At 38.4% G+C, this 14522-nt stretch overlaps 1 protein-coding gene across 1 annotated transcript in view; it reads left to right on the forward strand.

The window, feature by feature from the left end:
* The window catches only part of csgalnact1a (chondroitin sulfate N-acetylgalactosaminyltransferase 1a), a 37748-nt gene extending 25448 nt beyond the window's left edge, over window positions 1-12300 (forward strand). Inside the window, exons 5-8 of the mRNA XM_023264629.3 lie at window positions 5576-5754; window positions 6536-6630; window positions 6846-6927; window positions 10063-12300. Of these exons, the coding sequence (XP_023120397.1) occupies window positions 5576-5754; window positions 6536-6630; window positions 6846-6927; window positions 10063-10358 (652 nt within the window). The 3' untranslated portion in view covers window positions 10359-12300. The remainder of the gene's footprint in view (window positions 1-5575; window positions 5755-6535; window positions 6631-6845; window positions 6928-10062) is intronic.
* Window positions 12301-14522: the final 2222 nt, after the last annotated feature.

Here is a 14522-nt window from a genome sequence, read left to right on the forward strand (position 1 = left end):
GGCCATAAAAAGGGGGCTGCTGCCTGTTGGTTAGATGGAAGAAAAATAGCAGGATGTAAAAAGTAATTTAGAAAACAAGGATTGTGTGGATTAAGTGGACTCCACTTAACAAACAACAGTAGCGCCTGTGCCTGCGTTCATATTTTTAGTCTTGCATTATGCGACACACACACACACACACACACACACACACACACACACACACACACACACACACACACACACACACACACACACACACACACACACACACACACATCCAAATGCCTGTGAGCATTATTTAAACTGCTAAAGCGCTCAGACCTGCACATACACACCATGCACTTACCAGGATGAATAGAGATTTGGCTCTCTGGAAATAGACACAAGCACCTTTTCCCCATAAATACTATTAGCAATCAGGATATTATCACCACCATTAATCTACTAATGAATTATTTAAAACTATATGTCTTTAAAATATAAATATGCACAGGACACAATTGGCTTAGTTTAGCAGAAGGACTAAAAAGAAGCAGAAACAACTTGGCTGGCTCTGTCCAAAGGTAAAAACCCCTGAAGCCCACTAATTACTGTGTTGTATCTTGGTTGTAAAAACAACTTTAGCTAGCAGTCGGGCTTTTTTCAATATTGTACTGTGCCAAAGCAGATTTTTTTCCCCCCCTTCAAGTATTTAAGCAGATCCTTGCTATACAACCCTCTACAGAATGAAGCAGGTATAGCCAAAGGATGAGTGGCTGGAGTCTTCAAGCAATATAGCAGTATAAAATAGTATTTATATCTAATTGTGCATATCCTCTTCTTCTCGGTGAGGAATGTTTGTTCTCAAGACAGATTTACATCCATTCAGTTCCCTTTCAAAGTGAAATCGATGAGCAGCTTTTCATAGTGTTTTAGTGTTTCAGGCCCAAATATGCCACAAACATGCTTAGGATCTTATTGAATTGTGTAGAAATGTTAAAAAAAAAAACTCTACAAAGGCCAGGAATCTGTTCTATCAAAACAATACGGAATATGGAAAGTGCACTTATTTGACTTAATGAAAGTAACATTAGAAAATGTATACCACTCACTGTACAACCACTTACACTCAGTCTAGCCTATCTTAGGACAACAAGTCACCATAATTTGCATCAACACCTCTGAAATCACATTATATTGTGCTATTTAAATATGTAAAATGTAAAATAGTCACTTTTACATATTTTTTGTACGGAATAATTAGTAAAGTAATCGTCAGCAAGTTTTACATGTGTAATCTTGCAAACTATTTATTGACAACCTATTGAATACTTTTAAACACTTCAGTGTCGAAAATGACTTCATGTAGCTACTCAAAGATAGTTTTCATACATTTCCCGTTTCTGCTCTTTATGCTAAATTAAGCTAACTGACTGCCGGCTGTTTCGTCATATTTAGCGTACAGGTCTGAGCTTAAAAAATCAGGCTTAAGCCCTTTTCAGATATTAGATATTTAACATTGCTGCTTCATCAATCTGTTCATGTGACAGCATCCTGTCATTCAGTCAAAGGTCACTTTTACATTAAATTTCCTCACGGCTGTGTTGAGAAACACCATAGTGATGGAGAGCCATGTTGCACACCCATTGTTTGACATCACATCTTGTTTTGTATCATACATGATAATCCACTAAAAAACAAAAGACTACATCTTAACTAAGACCAAGCTTTTCAAACTAGCCAAATAATTAATAGCCTAGTTTATTTATGATTTCCTAAACAGTTAAAATTCTTCCCTTGTGTGGTGATAGTCTAATTACTACTTCATGAACAGTGAATAAAATATCCTGGCAGAAAAAAAAAAAAAAAAAAAGAAAATATCCTGGCAGCTGTGATAAACTCACGACTCAACCCATGTAACAACTGATTTAAATGAAGCTTATAAACTCTGTGTCAGACAACTCACCTGAGGTTAAAAAAAAAAAAAAGAAGTACAAAGTGTGACTTGCTGTTAGATGCTGATCGATTTTGTCTCAGTGTCAGGATAATTTATAATTAGAAGTAATTAATTCAGTTACTGCTGTTGTTGTGCATAAATCCGCACAGCTTTCTCTTTCTTAACGCACTTATTGATCCTGGTGCAGGTTTTTGATAAAAACTTAGAGGAAAGAGTCCTACAAACAGCTGGAAGCAACAAACTAAACTTCATCTCCTGACATTTATTATTGGTGAACCTCATTAATCTGACATCTTCTGTCTCCTTTGCAGAAAAAATTTCTTTTCTATAGACATTTTAGGTTATAATAGAAGTGAAATTGTTGTGAAAATTGGTGCTGAAATGTGGAAAATCAATAACTCAAAGTACTGTTGCTCATGCTTGTGCCGCATTGAAGATGATATGGAAATGTTTCTATGTCCAAACTAGTAGCATTGTTGTAACAACTTCTACATAAAAGTTACCAGGGTTTTCTTTCTAGCATAAAGCCGTGTTCATTTGCTGTCAGGTTAATGGAAAGGAACACATGTCAGAAAGGTGCTTTAGGGATGGTGAGGAGTGTAGAGATGCTGTAGACTTGCTGCTCTTTCACACCAAAAAGAGCCTGCTGAGATAGTGTGGACATCTCATTTTTATGCATTCCAGGATGCCTTGTTGAACACGAAAAGACCAAAATCATGGTTGTTGACGATAGCCACAGTGATGCAGATAGAATCTTTTCTCTGGACGGTGATGTCACAGAAGAGGTGGCAAGGTTTGAGTTCCTGGGTTTGGTCATCAACGCAAAAGGGAACTGCACCCAAGAGATCAAAAGAAGACTTGCAATTCCCAAAGCATAGTGCAAAACATGTCCAAGCTATGGAAAAGTAAACTTCTTTCATTCCTCAAGGTCAGACTACTGAGATCAACAGCCTTTGCAGTGGCATCATATGGCTCTGAATCCTGGACTACGAAGACAACAGATAAAATAAGATTGGATTCTTTTGAAATGTGATGCTGCTACTGCAGGATCCTGAGGATACCATGGACAGACCAGAGAACAAATGCATCTGTACTCAAGGAGCTAGGAGTTGAAAAAACGCTGCGGGCTAACATCATCGCAAGGAAACTCAGCTACCTTGGTCATGCTATCAGACATCACTGCCTTGAGAAAACAATTATTCAAGGGATGGTTAAAGGAAAGAGAAAGAGAAGTAGACCTGCAGCGAGCTGGCTTGACGACATCAAAGAGATCACAGGAACTGGAATTGCGGAGTCTAGTAGAGCTGCTGCTGACTGTAGACGATGGCGCTCTCTCATTTGAACAGCACCAGCATTTACTTATGCTAAGTGACTTTAGAGAGATGAGATAGAGGATGCCTTGGACATTTTCTGAGTATGTGCAACTGGAACCAGACCCTGGAAGAGACCTAGAACTCACTGGAGGTATTACATATCTCATCTGGCCTGGGAATGCCTCGGGATCCCCCAGGAGGAACTGGAAAAGATTGCTGGGGACATTGGCAGGTGAAATGTCCTGTTTAGCTTGTTGACACCCCAACCAGACTCTGGATAAGCAGAAGAAAATGAATGAAAGAATGGGAGTTGATTCAATCTTCCCATCAAACTCTGACACAGTGTAATTAAGCCTAAACTATTCCTTTGAAACAGAAGGGGAAAAACACAAAACCACATAATGTCTCAATTGTAATATATTGTCTGGTTTGTTTTCAGTAATTAAACAAATATTTGCCCATTGAGTCAATGAGATGCTCCTCTTAGAAATTTACGGTTCCTCTTCATCTCTGACAAATGAGCTTATTTTCCCATTAGAGCTGAGACTGAATCAACTGGTGTTGCATTAGCATTGTTAGAGACAAACAGAGCTATTGTTCTCCGTCTCCGCCATCTGTGGACAGTTTAGTGCCAGCGGGTGGGTTCACCTCTCCTGGGACTCTGTGTAGACTTTGAAACAAACCGACTCTGTTTGGATTCATGAACTGTAGACAGAAGTGGAGACTGTGCTCTGTAACGTACCTACTGACTGACAGCACAGAAGCACATATGGACAGCGACCTCCAGACATCTTGTAATTTTACCGAAGATTTCACTCACTGTCTGAAGCCACCAGAAGATATTTTTCATGCAGTTGTTGTTCAGACAGACGAAAAAGATGCTCATAACTGGCTTGATGTTTATGTTTCTCTGGGATTTAGGGCCGTAGTGGATGAAAAGGTTTCATTCTCCCTTATTTATGGGAGCAGCTGAAAGGATAAACGTGAGACAAAGGCTATGACACAGTAACACACATGAATAAATACACTGATGCACATTATTCACACACACAAACAGCAGAGAGATGGTGATGTGGGGAGCATGATTCAAGTTGCCTCAGGCGAAATGTCTCCTCTGGTCATCCTGGTTTCCTCTAACAAAGCTGTGTGTGTCTGCTTTTGTGTACCTGCCCCCTGTCCACTGTTTTCCATGTGTTGTGTTACCAAACATCACATGAACCAAGTAGGAGGTTTGATCCTGTTTGTTCTGCTTCAGAGTGAGACATGTGAACCAGTTTTTCCTCACTATCCAACATCAGTGCGTGTGTGCATGAGTTTGTGTATTTGTCTGTGTGTGTGCGTGAGTAAAGGATTAGTCACTAACAGTGTGAATTGTTATGGTTAAGGGGAAAAGCCACAGCTGTGTACATCTGGATCCAGCTGTTTCTCTTTCCTCGTACCACAGCCTTGAAAAACGCCAGTCCAGCGATGGAGGAAGCTTTGTTTTCCAGCGGACTTAATTTTCGGTTCCGGTTGAAGCTTGTGGAGAATCAGGGAGAAGAGCAAGAGTTTGTGAATTGATGTGAACTTTTGGAGGAACATTCATACAGCCATTATGTTTTCATCTAAAGGCACAAAAGGCAAAACAGACGATTAGAAATAATAGTTATTTAAGCTGGAATTTTGGCAGCAGATTCCAAGATTTAGTAAAAATGCAGGAGGTGGATTCATGCCCTCATCTTTTCAGGTTATGTTGCACTTTGGTGGTGCACATTCCTACACTAATTATCTGATAAAATAGTTAAATGGCCTCAAACTAATTGCCACCAAGTGATAAAATGAGATTTAAAAAAAGATAACTAAACAAAAATAATAGATCAGAAATTCCGTTATGGTGCAGTAATAAGTTGCATGAAGTACAAGGAGTAAGATTAAAGGGCAGTAGAGAAATGATTTAAATTATTTAAGGTGCCAAACAGCTGCTGAATTTTTATTTATGTGAGATATATTAGCATAAAACTAATTAATACAAGCAATATATATATAAAAGGAGATATATAGAGGTCAAGAAATGCCATAATTACTTAGTAACACTCATTTAAATTATGCAGTGTTGATATTCTAGACTAGGGAAGAATCTGTGTTGTATTGTAGCAGAGGAAATCTCCTCAAAATCCTGAATGAAATGAAGTCTTGCTTTAGGACAACATTTTGGATTCTCTTTCCATCTCTGCTGCAAGAACAGTTTCATTTAATTTGGACAAGATCTTTTGTTTCAAATAGATTCATCAAATGTGTAACATCATTTTTTTGTGCTGAAAGATGACTTTGGCTTCTCTGTGTCTCTATCTCTGTACCTTTAAAGGGAGGTTAACTTTAAGAACTACACTCTGCTGCAGCTGGACGAGGAGTTTTCTCGGGGACGGGGTCTAGACGTCGGGGCTCGAGCTTGGAAGGCAGGCAACGTGCTGCTTTTCTTCTGTGATGTGGACATTTACTTCAATGCTGACTTCCTCAACACCTGCCGACTCAACACACAGCCCGGTGAGACGTTGGAACAAATCAACAGAATTTACATTAAAGACGCAAGGAATGCATTTACGCCTAGTCAAAACTTCAACTGAAGGTGTCAGTAATTATGCTGCAGATAGTCAGAAACTGTATGGAGATATCTTGTATAATAAGTACGACTGATCCCACTGAAAGAATCAAAAGGAATTTATAATAAAAGTAGAAATGTAATTAGGAAGTGTCAGTCAAACTTTTTTTGGTTAAACCAGCTTGCAGAAATACTTTTTTCAGGATATGAATAACTAGTTGAAGAATTATGACTAGCATTAACTGCACTGCTACCATTTCAGATGACTATGATTGGATTTTTGATTTATCTGAGACAGCCAAAAAGATTGATAAAATATGTTTGACTGTGCTAAATTAAAGATATATTGAATTGAATTAAAAAACTACACTGCAGGGATTGTTAATTTTATTAGTTTAAATGCCCATATGTGGAATTCTTATTTCAAATAGACAAAACGGATTTGTAGATATCAAAAAATCTGATTTAGACACAACTAAAAATTATTAGAGATACAGTAATTAAAATTTGGACAAACCATAAATGTATTTAAGACATGTGTCATGTCAATCCGTGGTGACATTGCTTTTGTAACTGGTCAGAACTTCATTGTTGATGTTCAAAGGCTAATAAGAGATGATCAAGTGAAGCCTGTTAAATGTTATGAGGGGTTTCAATGCTTGTACAGCCACACTCCTGTCAAATAACAGATGTAATGTCTGACACTGCTGTTTCCCCACATCTCAGGTAAAAAGGTGTTCTACCCGGTGTTGTTCAGTCAGTACAACCCCACTCTGATCTACGGAAGTCCAGAACACGTCCCACCTGTGGAGCAACAGCTGGTAAGACGCACAGTCAAATCCGTCTTCCCCCTTCTCTTTTTTGAACACTGCGCAATCCACTTGTGGAAAATATCGCACTCGGTGTGGTGCTACATTTCTAAGAGGTTTAGAAATATTTCCCTTCCCCTGCTGTGAAGTGTACAAATCCTTCCTGTGTGTGTTGAAATGATACACTTCTTTTCATAAGCTCTAACACTCAGTTCTTTTCCCTGCAGGTGATCAAGAAAGACACAGGCTTCTGGAGGGATTTTGGTTTTGGAATGACATGCCAATACAGGTCTGACTTTATCAACATAGGTAAATATTACAAAATAACAACATTCACAGCACGACATGTACCGCGCTCACGCCCATCATGAAGCCTTAGCAATGCAGGAATTCATAAACAGTTGCTCCTGGGGGTTGATTATCTGTGTACAGGCGTTACATAATGTAGGGTAAAAATGAGCTACTTCAGAGGCTACAAAAATAGGCACACTGCTACGCTAATGGTGCCATAGCTCAATGGTCATAAAAAAACATCAGAACACAAATGGCTCAGTATTGCATTACTTTCCTTAACAGGGAGGAGATTTTATTATATTACTATGCACAGAACAGCTCAGAGCAGCAGCATATATTAGCATATCTCACCGCCCCGCATCCGCTCCATCTGTATATTGGGCAAGGAATATTGGCTCTCAAGACAGATTTACATCAATTTAGTTTCCCTCCAAAGTGTCATCAATTAGAGTCCACAGCGGAGTTCATAATTTTTAGTGCAAACACACACACAAGGGCATGCAAATATTCTCTCCTAACTGTGCTGAAGTGTAAAGCACAGCTCCAAGGCCAGAAGATGGCTTTAAAGAATAGTTTGACATTCTGGGGAAAAACTTGTGCTTACTCACTTTCTTGCTGGGAGTTATATGCAAGTACATGTATTTATTTATGTTTACCCCTGGGGATCCAAATGAATGAACAAAGAGAAGATTGATTCCACTGTTTTGTCTGTGCAGTGAGTGTTTAGCTTCAGCAGGCAGCATCTCAGCTTAAACAGGGGAAAACGGTTAGCCAGGCTCTATTGAAATTTAACACAGTCTGCCTACCAGCACCTCTAACGCCTCCTTTCCACATAGCTCTATGTGCATATGTGAGTCACGATGTGTTTGTGAAACTCCTCCTGTTTTTTTTTCTTATCCAGCATTTGCCTTGTGCATTGCATATCAGAAAGACCAGACGGCTGGCCAGGAAGTTAGAGCACCAGACTAATCTATCCAGTTGCTTTACTGTATTTAGTCAAATTATGTAAATTTAGAGTTAAAAACAAACTTGTTTGGCTAATTTTAGTGGATTATACATACTGCACACATGCTAGCTATACACCTAGCAGGCCACTTATTTCTCACAATGCATCACTGGTCCTGTTTTTGTCATAGTAATGCTCCATGTACATATTCTAAAACACTTCATAGCGTAAAAGTAATAAAATATCTCCTGTGGCTGCAGTAAAGTTGCCATTCTTATGTAAAGAAATGTATTTCCTTGCATTGAACACTAGGGGGCGTATTCTATATCTCATGTAATTTCAGACATCAAACAAATCTGTATGGAAACAATCCATAAAGTTCCATTAAGGCTTTCCACCTATGATCTGCAAAGGTACGTGCTGTAAATTTCATCATCCACTCAAGTCGGCAAAGGCAAGCCGACGTGTCTGACCAGACTGTACACACTGGAAGCTTGTTGACTGCACATGTACCTAGAAATGGCACCCAAAACAAATGCTTGTCTTGAGGAGATTCTCCATCATCCACACCTATATATCTATCATTAAAATAGTTGTAATTGAAGTAATTGCTGACGAACGTGGGTGTTCCTATAACTCGCACAGACATGCTCTTATCGAAGGTGCCCAAACAATGGAGATCTCTAAATTCTCCAGAAATGTTGTGATGTGTCCAACTGCTCTGCTCAGCATACCTCAGAAATATTCACACTGACAGCATGGCACAGCCCAGTCTGTCGCCAGATGCTACATCCTGTAAAAACAGCAAAGTTATAGCCTTTCAGAAAGATCCGCACCCGTGCTTTTCTCTGTTAAATATGAGGGGCAATGCGATGGCCTGCATAGCAGCATACCTATTGGAATATGAACAGAACCACATGCGCCTCCTCTGTCTGCCTTCAAAATATGCAGTGGTCCTCTGCACATGGATGCAGAAACAATGACATATTCGCAACTAACATTTTCACATTAAAACAGTGATTTAAAACATGAATTATCTGTCGTCAAAAACGTTTTAGCTCACTGTGAGAAATATTCTCAGCGGATAATGACATGCCTGAAAATGCATATTACACAACCATTCGCAGACACAGATTGTGGTGGGAAGACCTCTAATTCATTATCTCTGTTAAAGTAACAACTGGCAGTCAGTTTTCTTCCGGGAAAGTGTCCCATGATAGCATGATGTGCACAATAACTCAGGAAACAACATGTAGCGACTGATAAGACCCAATCAGAAAGCGAACATTGGTGTCTGTCATTGCTTTTTTTATCATCCAGACTACAATGCAAGTGCGAAGTTTTCCAGCTAAATCCAGATCAGCAGCATTTCCAAAAGTCTCCATTTTAGAAGTCCCAAATTGCAAGTGGACTGTGGATGCTAGGTGTAAACGTAGCATAAATATTGCATTTTAAAATGAAAATGTACTAGTGTCTAGTGTGGATGCAGCCTAAAGCTCATTCTTGAACATGTAAACAGAGCCAGGCTAGTCGTTTCCCCCCATTTCCACTCTTAATGCTAAACAAAACTGGTTGTAGCTGTAGCTTCATGTTTTCTGTGCAGATACAGGAGTGGCATCAGACTTCTCATCTATCTGTTAACGAGGAATTAATTATATGTTTTCCAAAAAATCCCGACCATTCCTTCATAAACATCATTTAGTCATGAAGGTCTATGGTCTTTGCTAGACCTAAAATATGTTTTTAGGCTATGATTGTACACTCAAAACAATGAACAAGTCATCCATCACGCTCAGATATCTGTCTTATCTCTGTTTAGCCCTGCAGCTCGAGTTAAAAAAAGGAAGACAGAGACAGACGGCATAATCAAAATAAAACTGCAGGGAGACAAAGAGCGAGGAAAAGCCAGCATGAATGCTTCAGACATCTACAAGATGCAGGTTTAAACACGTCTGGTCAAAACTCAAAATGTGCTCACTGCCCCATCAACAAAAAACAAACCACACCGTGATTATGATCACAAGCTGCAAACTCTAATCAGGATTCACAATCAGCATCTGTTGAAAGGAAATGAACACAAGACTGAAAACATAAATTGCGGAGAAAAGGGTTTGTACATAAGAGGATTTCAATCCCCACATTACATAACAACACATCCTCTGATGTTGCACTAACAGCTTTATGTTGTCGTTCTGTTCTGTCAGGAGGTTTTGACATCGACATCAAAGGCTGGGGAGGTGAAGACGTCCACCTCTACAGAAAATACCTCCACAGCAACCTTTTGGTGGTGCGAGCGCCGTCGCGAGGTTTGTTCCACCTGTGGCACGAGAAGCAATGCGCTGATGAGCTCCCTCCTGACCAGTACCGCATGTGCATGCAGTCCAAGGCGATGAATGAGGCCTCGCACGGTCAGCTGGGGATGCTCTTCTTCAGGCACGAGATCGAAGCTCACCTACGCAGGCAGAAACAACAGCAAAACTCAAACCCCAAAAAGACATGAGGCCACAACGCTGTGACTGCAGTGACTGAAATCATTTACAACCAAGCAGGTGACCTCAGCCGATCAGAACTTCATTTTACTTCATTATTTGCTTTCTTGTTGAGATTTAAATGCAAAGATACTAAAAATGTGAAGTGACAGGATGAAGATGGCATAGCTTAGCACAAAGACTAGAAACAAGAGGAAACGGCTAGCCTGGTTCTGTCAGAAGGTTAAATAAATCTGCCTACTCATTAATTAATATGCTATTTCTCTAATCTGTACAAATAAGAACCAGTAGCTCAACTGGTTGAGTGGGTGACCTGTAAACAGGGGCTATAGTCACTGAAGCAGCGGTCATGGATTCAAATCTGATCCACGTTTCCTGTCTCTCTCCACTGTCCTCTATAATAAAGGCCAAAAAAAATTATTTAAAAGAAAATGACAACCTCATATTATAAGTGTTTTTTGTGTTGGACTGTTTCTTGCTGAAAACTGAAATGATGAAGAAACAGAAAGATATTTTTAACCTTTAGACCGAGCCAGTTGAGTTGATACTCCCTGTTTTCAGTCTTTATGCTAAGCTAAGCTAACCTACCCCAGACTGTAGCTCCACATTTAATGTGCAGATAAAAGTGAGGCATCAATCTTATCTAACACTCAGCTAGAAATCAGATTGATAGTTCCCAAAAGTGTTTTCTATAATGAAAAATGTGAAGACTTTTTAAAAACTTCATGAGGACACAACTTCAAGATACAATCAGTTAAACCAGACTGAAGTGCTGCAGGCATGGATCTGCACAACTGGAGCGAAGGTTTGTTGGACATTATTCAGCATATTTCCTGGATTATCCATCTGTAATTTAAGGTCCTTTTAAAGCATTTCAGAACAAAGCATGGAGCCTCATTTTGAACTATAACCTTGTGCCTTCTGTGAATAAAACCTGGACACTGTCTCTTTTTATGGCCAATGAGAACTAAATCTCCCTGCAGGTTTCATATGTAGGGAAACAGAGCCACCCAGTGGACTGAACGTGGTCTGCATGTGGCTGAACAATCAGTGAAGGACTCTTAAAGCCTGGAATGGATTTGTAAAACGTGTTTTTTTAATATAAATTATTGATCGATAATCTCCATTATTTTATTTATGTTTATTAGTTTTTTGTAAATCCCACGTTTTGACGTTTTTGTTTTTCTTATTTCATCTGCAGTTGTTGCCTGGACAGTATTACGTTGAGACTATTCACCTCCATAATGAAGTGAAAGTGGTGCTGAGTGGCATAAATGAAAAAATTATCTCCGGATATTTGTCAGTAACCTCTAAATATGAGATGTATGTGTTTATGCCAACAATGTAGTTACAGATAAGTTCATTTTAAAATGTTTAATTTAGGACAAAACATGCATAAACATATAGAGTACTTTGTGTTTATGTCACATTACTAATTTGTCAACACACAAAGTAATGTATAGAGAAAGTAAATTAAAATTATTGACACTGACGATGACTTGACAAGTCAGAATGAGACTATAATATGTTAAATTTTATGTCAAATGTGACTTGTGTAAAAAAAAATACACAGAATTAAAAAGAGATGGGAAAAGCCGTAGTGCAATAATGAAGGAAAATGTGACGTAACTGTCGCAGTTACCAGAGATGCTGCAGGTGACCATCCTCATCAGCTGCCTCCGTGGTTATATTCTATTTGTTTTAATGTAGTCGCCCAGAAAGATTTTCTTCTCTCTAGAAACGTTGTTCCAGCACTTCCTCAGTCCTTACAGGAAACTAAAACAAGCTATTTTGTTTTGTTTTTTGTCTGAAAAGAGGCACTTTTTGACTTGTGTTTGTATCATTTGTAGTTGAAGCATTCCCTGAAACATCAGATGATTTGCTTTAATTTTTCAAGTTATTTTTTTTAACTTCATGTAAATGAGTCAAATAAACATATTTGTGCATTATGTATATTTTATTCCAACATGTATAATTCTGTCATCTACTGTAATTAGCAAGTGTTGTCCAACTATAGGGTGAACTGTGCAACAAAAAAGTGTCGCTTTGCTCCGTCACGAGCCCTTTATATAACATGAGATAAAATGATAAAATGAATTAATCTTTGTTGTGGTCAGTCACATTAAATACCACATGGAGCTTCAAAGCATTCAGTATTACACAAATAAATACAAAAAAATGTCAAGTAAATTTTCTAGTTAAAACAAGAAATGATTTTTTTGTAATGGGACACTCTTCTGGTTCCATAGATACAAAGTGATTTTTTTCATGGTAGAAAATGTCATTGTTTGCTGTTAAAAGTCTGCTTTTATGGAAAAAGTTCCCCTTCTGTTACTAATATTCTATGGTCATAATAGACTTACAGACAGTGTGAGAGAGTCTCAAAATATGCTTTGAGATTTAAATGCTTTAAATAAGAATGTGTGTCTGGTGTAGTGTTTAAACAAAGTTCAGTTACTTCACCAGGATTTCTTAAAATTACATCCAGACCTGGTTAGATTCTGATTCCTCTTCCCTATGAGACACTAATACCAGAAACTCACAACAGAGAAACAGCTTTTTCCCAACAGCAGCTGGCCTCTTCAACAAGGCCACACACAGTGTTTAGCACATCTAAAGTTGTTTACACCCTATGCTATGTATGTAGTTTTTCTGTAATTCACCAAATCACCATGTCAAATTCTTCGTATGTGAAACCTACTTGGCAATAAGACTGATTCTGATTACAGTTTTCAATGCTGAAATATGTGATGGAAATGCCTACTGAGAAAACAAGTTAGGGCTTGGACCTGTTATTTATTGGTATTCATGAATTTCAATGTTGTTTTATTAGTGTAGGTTTATCTCCACGTCTCTAGATGGAGTCAGTGAGCTAACCACAATGTCAGGCCTGATTTCTGCTGAGCGACCAACACGGTTCAATTTAGGTATCGTGTAATAAATGGGCATCTAATTTGATATTTTCTTAGCATATTTTTTCAGTTCAACCCGTTTTCTACTGGTGACAAGTGACTTCTTGTAATTACCTGGGTGATAATAAATTGTGATTTTCTTTGGTTGAAGTTGAAGAGCTGAGAATAGATGATTTAAGAGGAATATAGTTAAAATCCTTTTGAAGTAGACATCCGCATGGTCAGTGCAGCAGGTTTTTGTACTGTACATGTATTGTACATGGCTAAAATCAAATCAAACATCTAAGTTCAAACATTACTCTGTAATTCTGTTATACAGCATTACCTAAACTATTTGTCAGGCTGGAATCAAAACTTCATTGTTTATGTAGCCTCTGGCAACAATGCCATTGGGATTTTTGTTATTGTTTGCTTTTGTTTGTTTGGTTATTTTTTTTTACAGATAAATTTAGTTTGAAATTTTTAGAAATTTTTTAACATGTATTTTTTATTGCCAAGGGCTTGACGAAAAGTAGAACTGCGATAATAAAGTTGTTAATTACTAATTGGCAACAATTTTGGTAATGGATTAATGTGTTCATGTCTGTTTTTAAGATATAAAGTCTAAATTCTCTGCTTCCAGCTTCTGAAGTGTCAATATTTTCTGGTAAAGTGAATATCTTTGGATTATCGACAAAAGAAGACGGATAAGTCCTGAGGATCGCAATCGTGATCATCAGCAGGCAGTGGATATAGTGTTCACTTGTTGTCATAGTTACAGTGATGCCGTGCCGCTATCTCGCAACGATACAGAAATCTTTAACAAATCCGTGGATCCAGACTATAAGCCACATCACTGCCAAAATCTAATCACTTAGTCCTTGTGTCATTTTTCACCTTCCCTGAAAATTTCATCCAAATCCGTTTGTCCGTTTTTGAGTAATGTTGCTAACAGACAGACAAACAGACAAACCAACGCCGATCGTCACATAACTCCTCCACGTTCCTTGCTGGATTAAAAATCTTGAATCTTGAAAGTGTCATGACCTTACTTTGTGTAGAGCAGAGTGTCTCACATTTTTTACTGATCTTACTCTTTAGTCAGAAATTACTTTAAAAATGTGCAATTATAGGGTTAATATCTAACTCTCCTAACAACACGTCTGGATAGCAACCTTGGAATAATGCTTGAACTCTCATTTTGTTTGTTTGTTTTCCCATTCTCCCTACATCGCCTGAATGCGCCATGAATGCTTCGTATTTCCGACATTACGTCCCGCCCCT

This window comes from Amphiprion ocellaris, chromosome 17, assembly GCF_022539595.1.
Source record: "Amphiprion ocellaris isolate individual 3 ecotype Okinawa chromosome 17, ASM2253959v1, whole genome shotgun sequence".
Classification (NCBI taxonomy): domain Eukaryota; kingdom Metazoa; phylum Chordata; class Actinopteri; family Pomacentridae; genus Amphiprion; species Amphiprion ocellaris.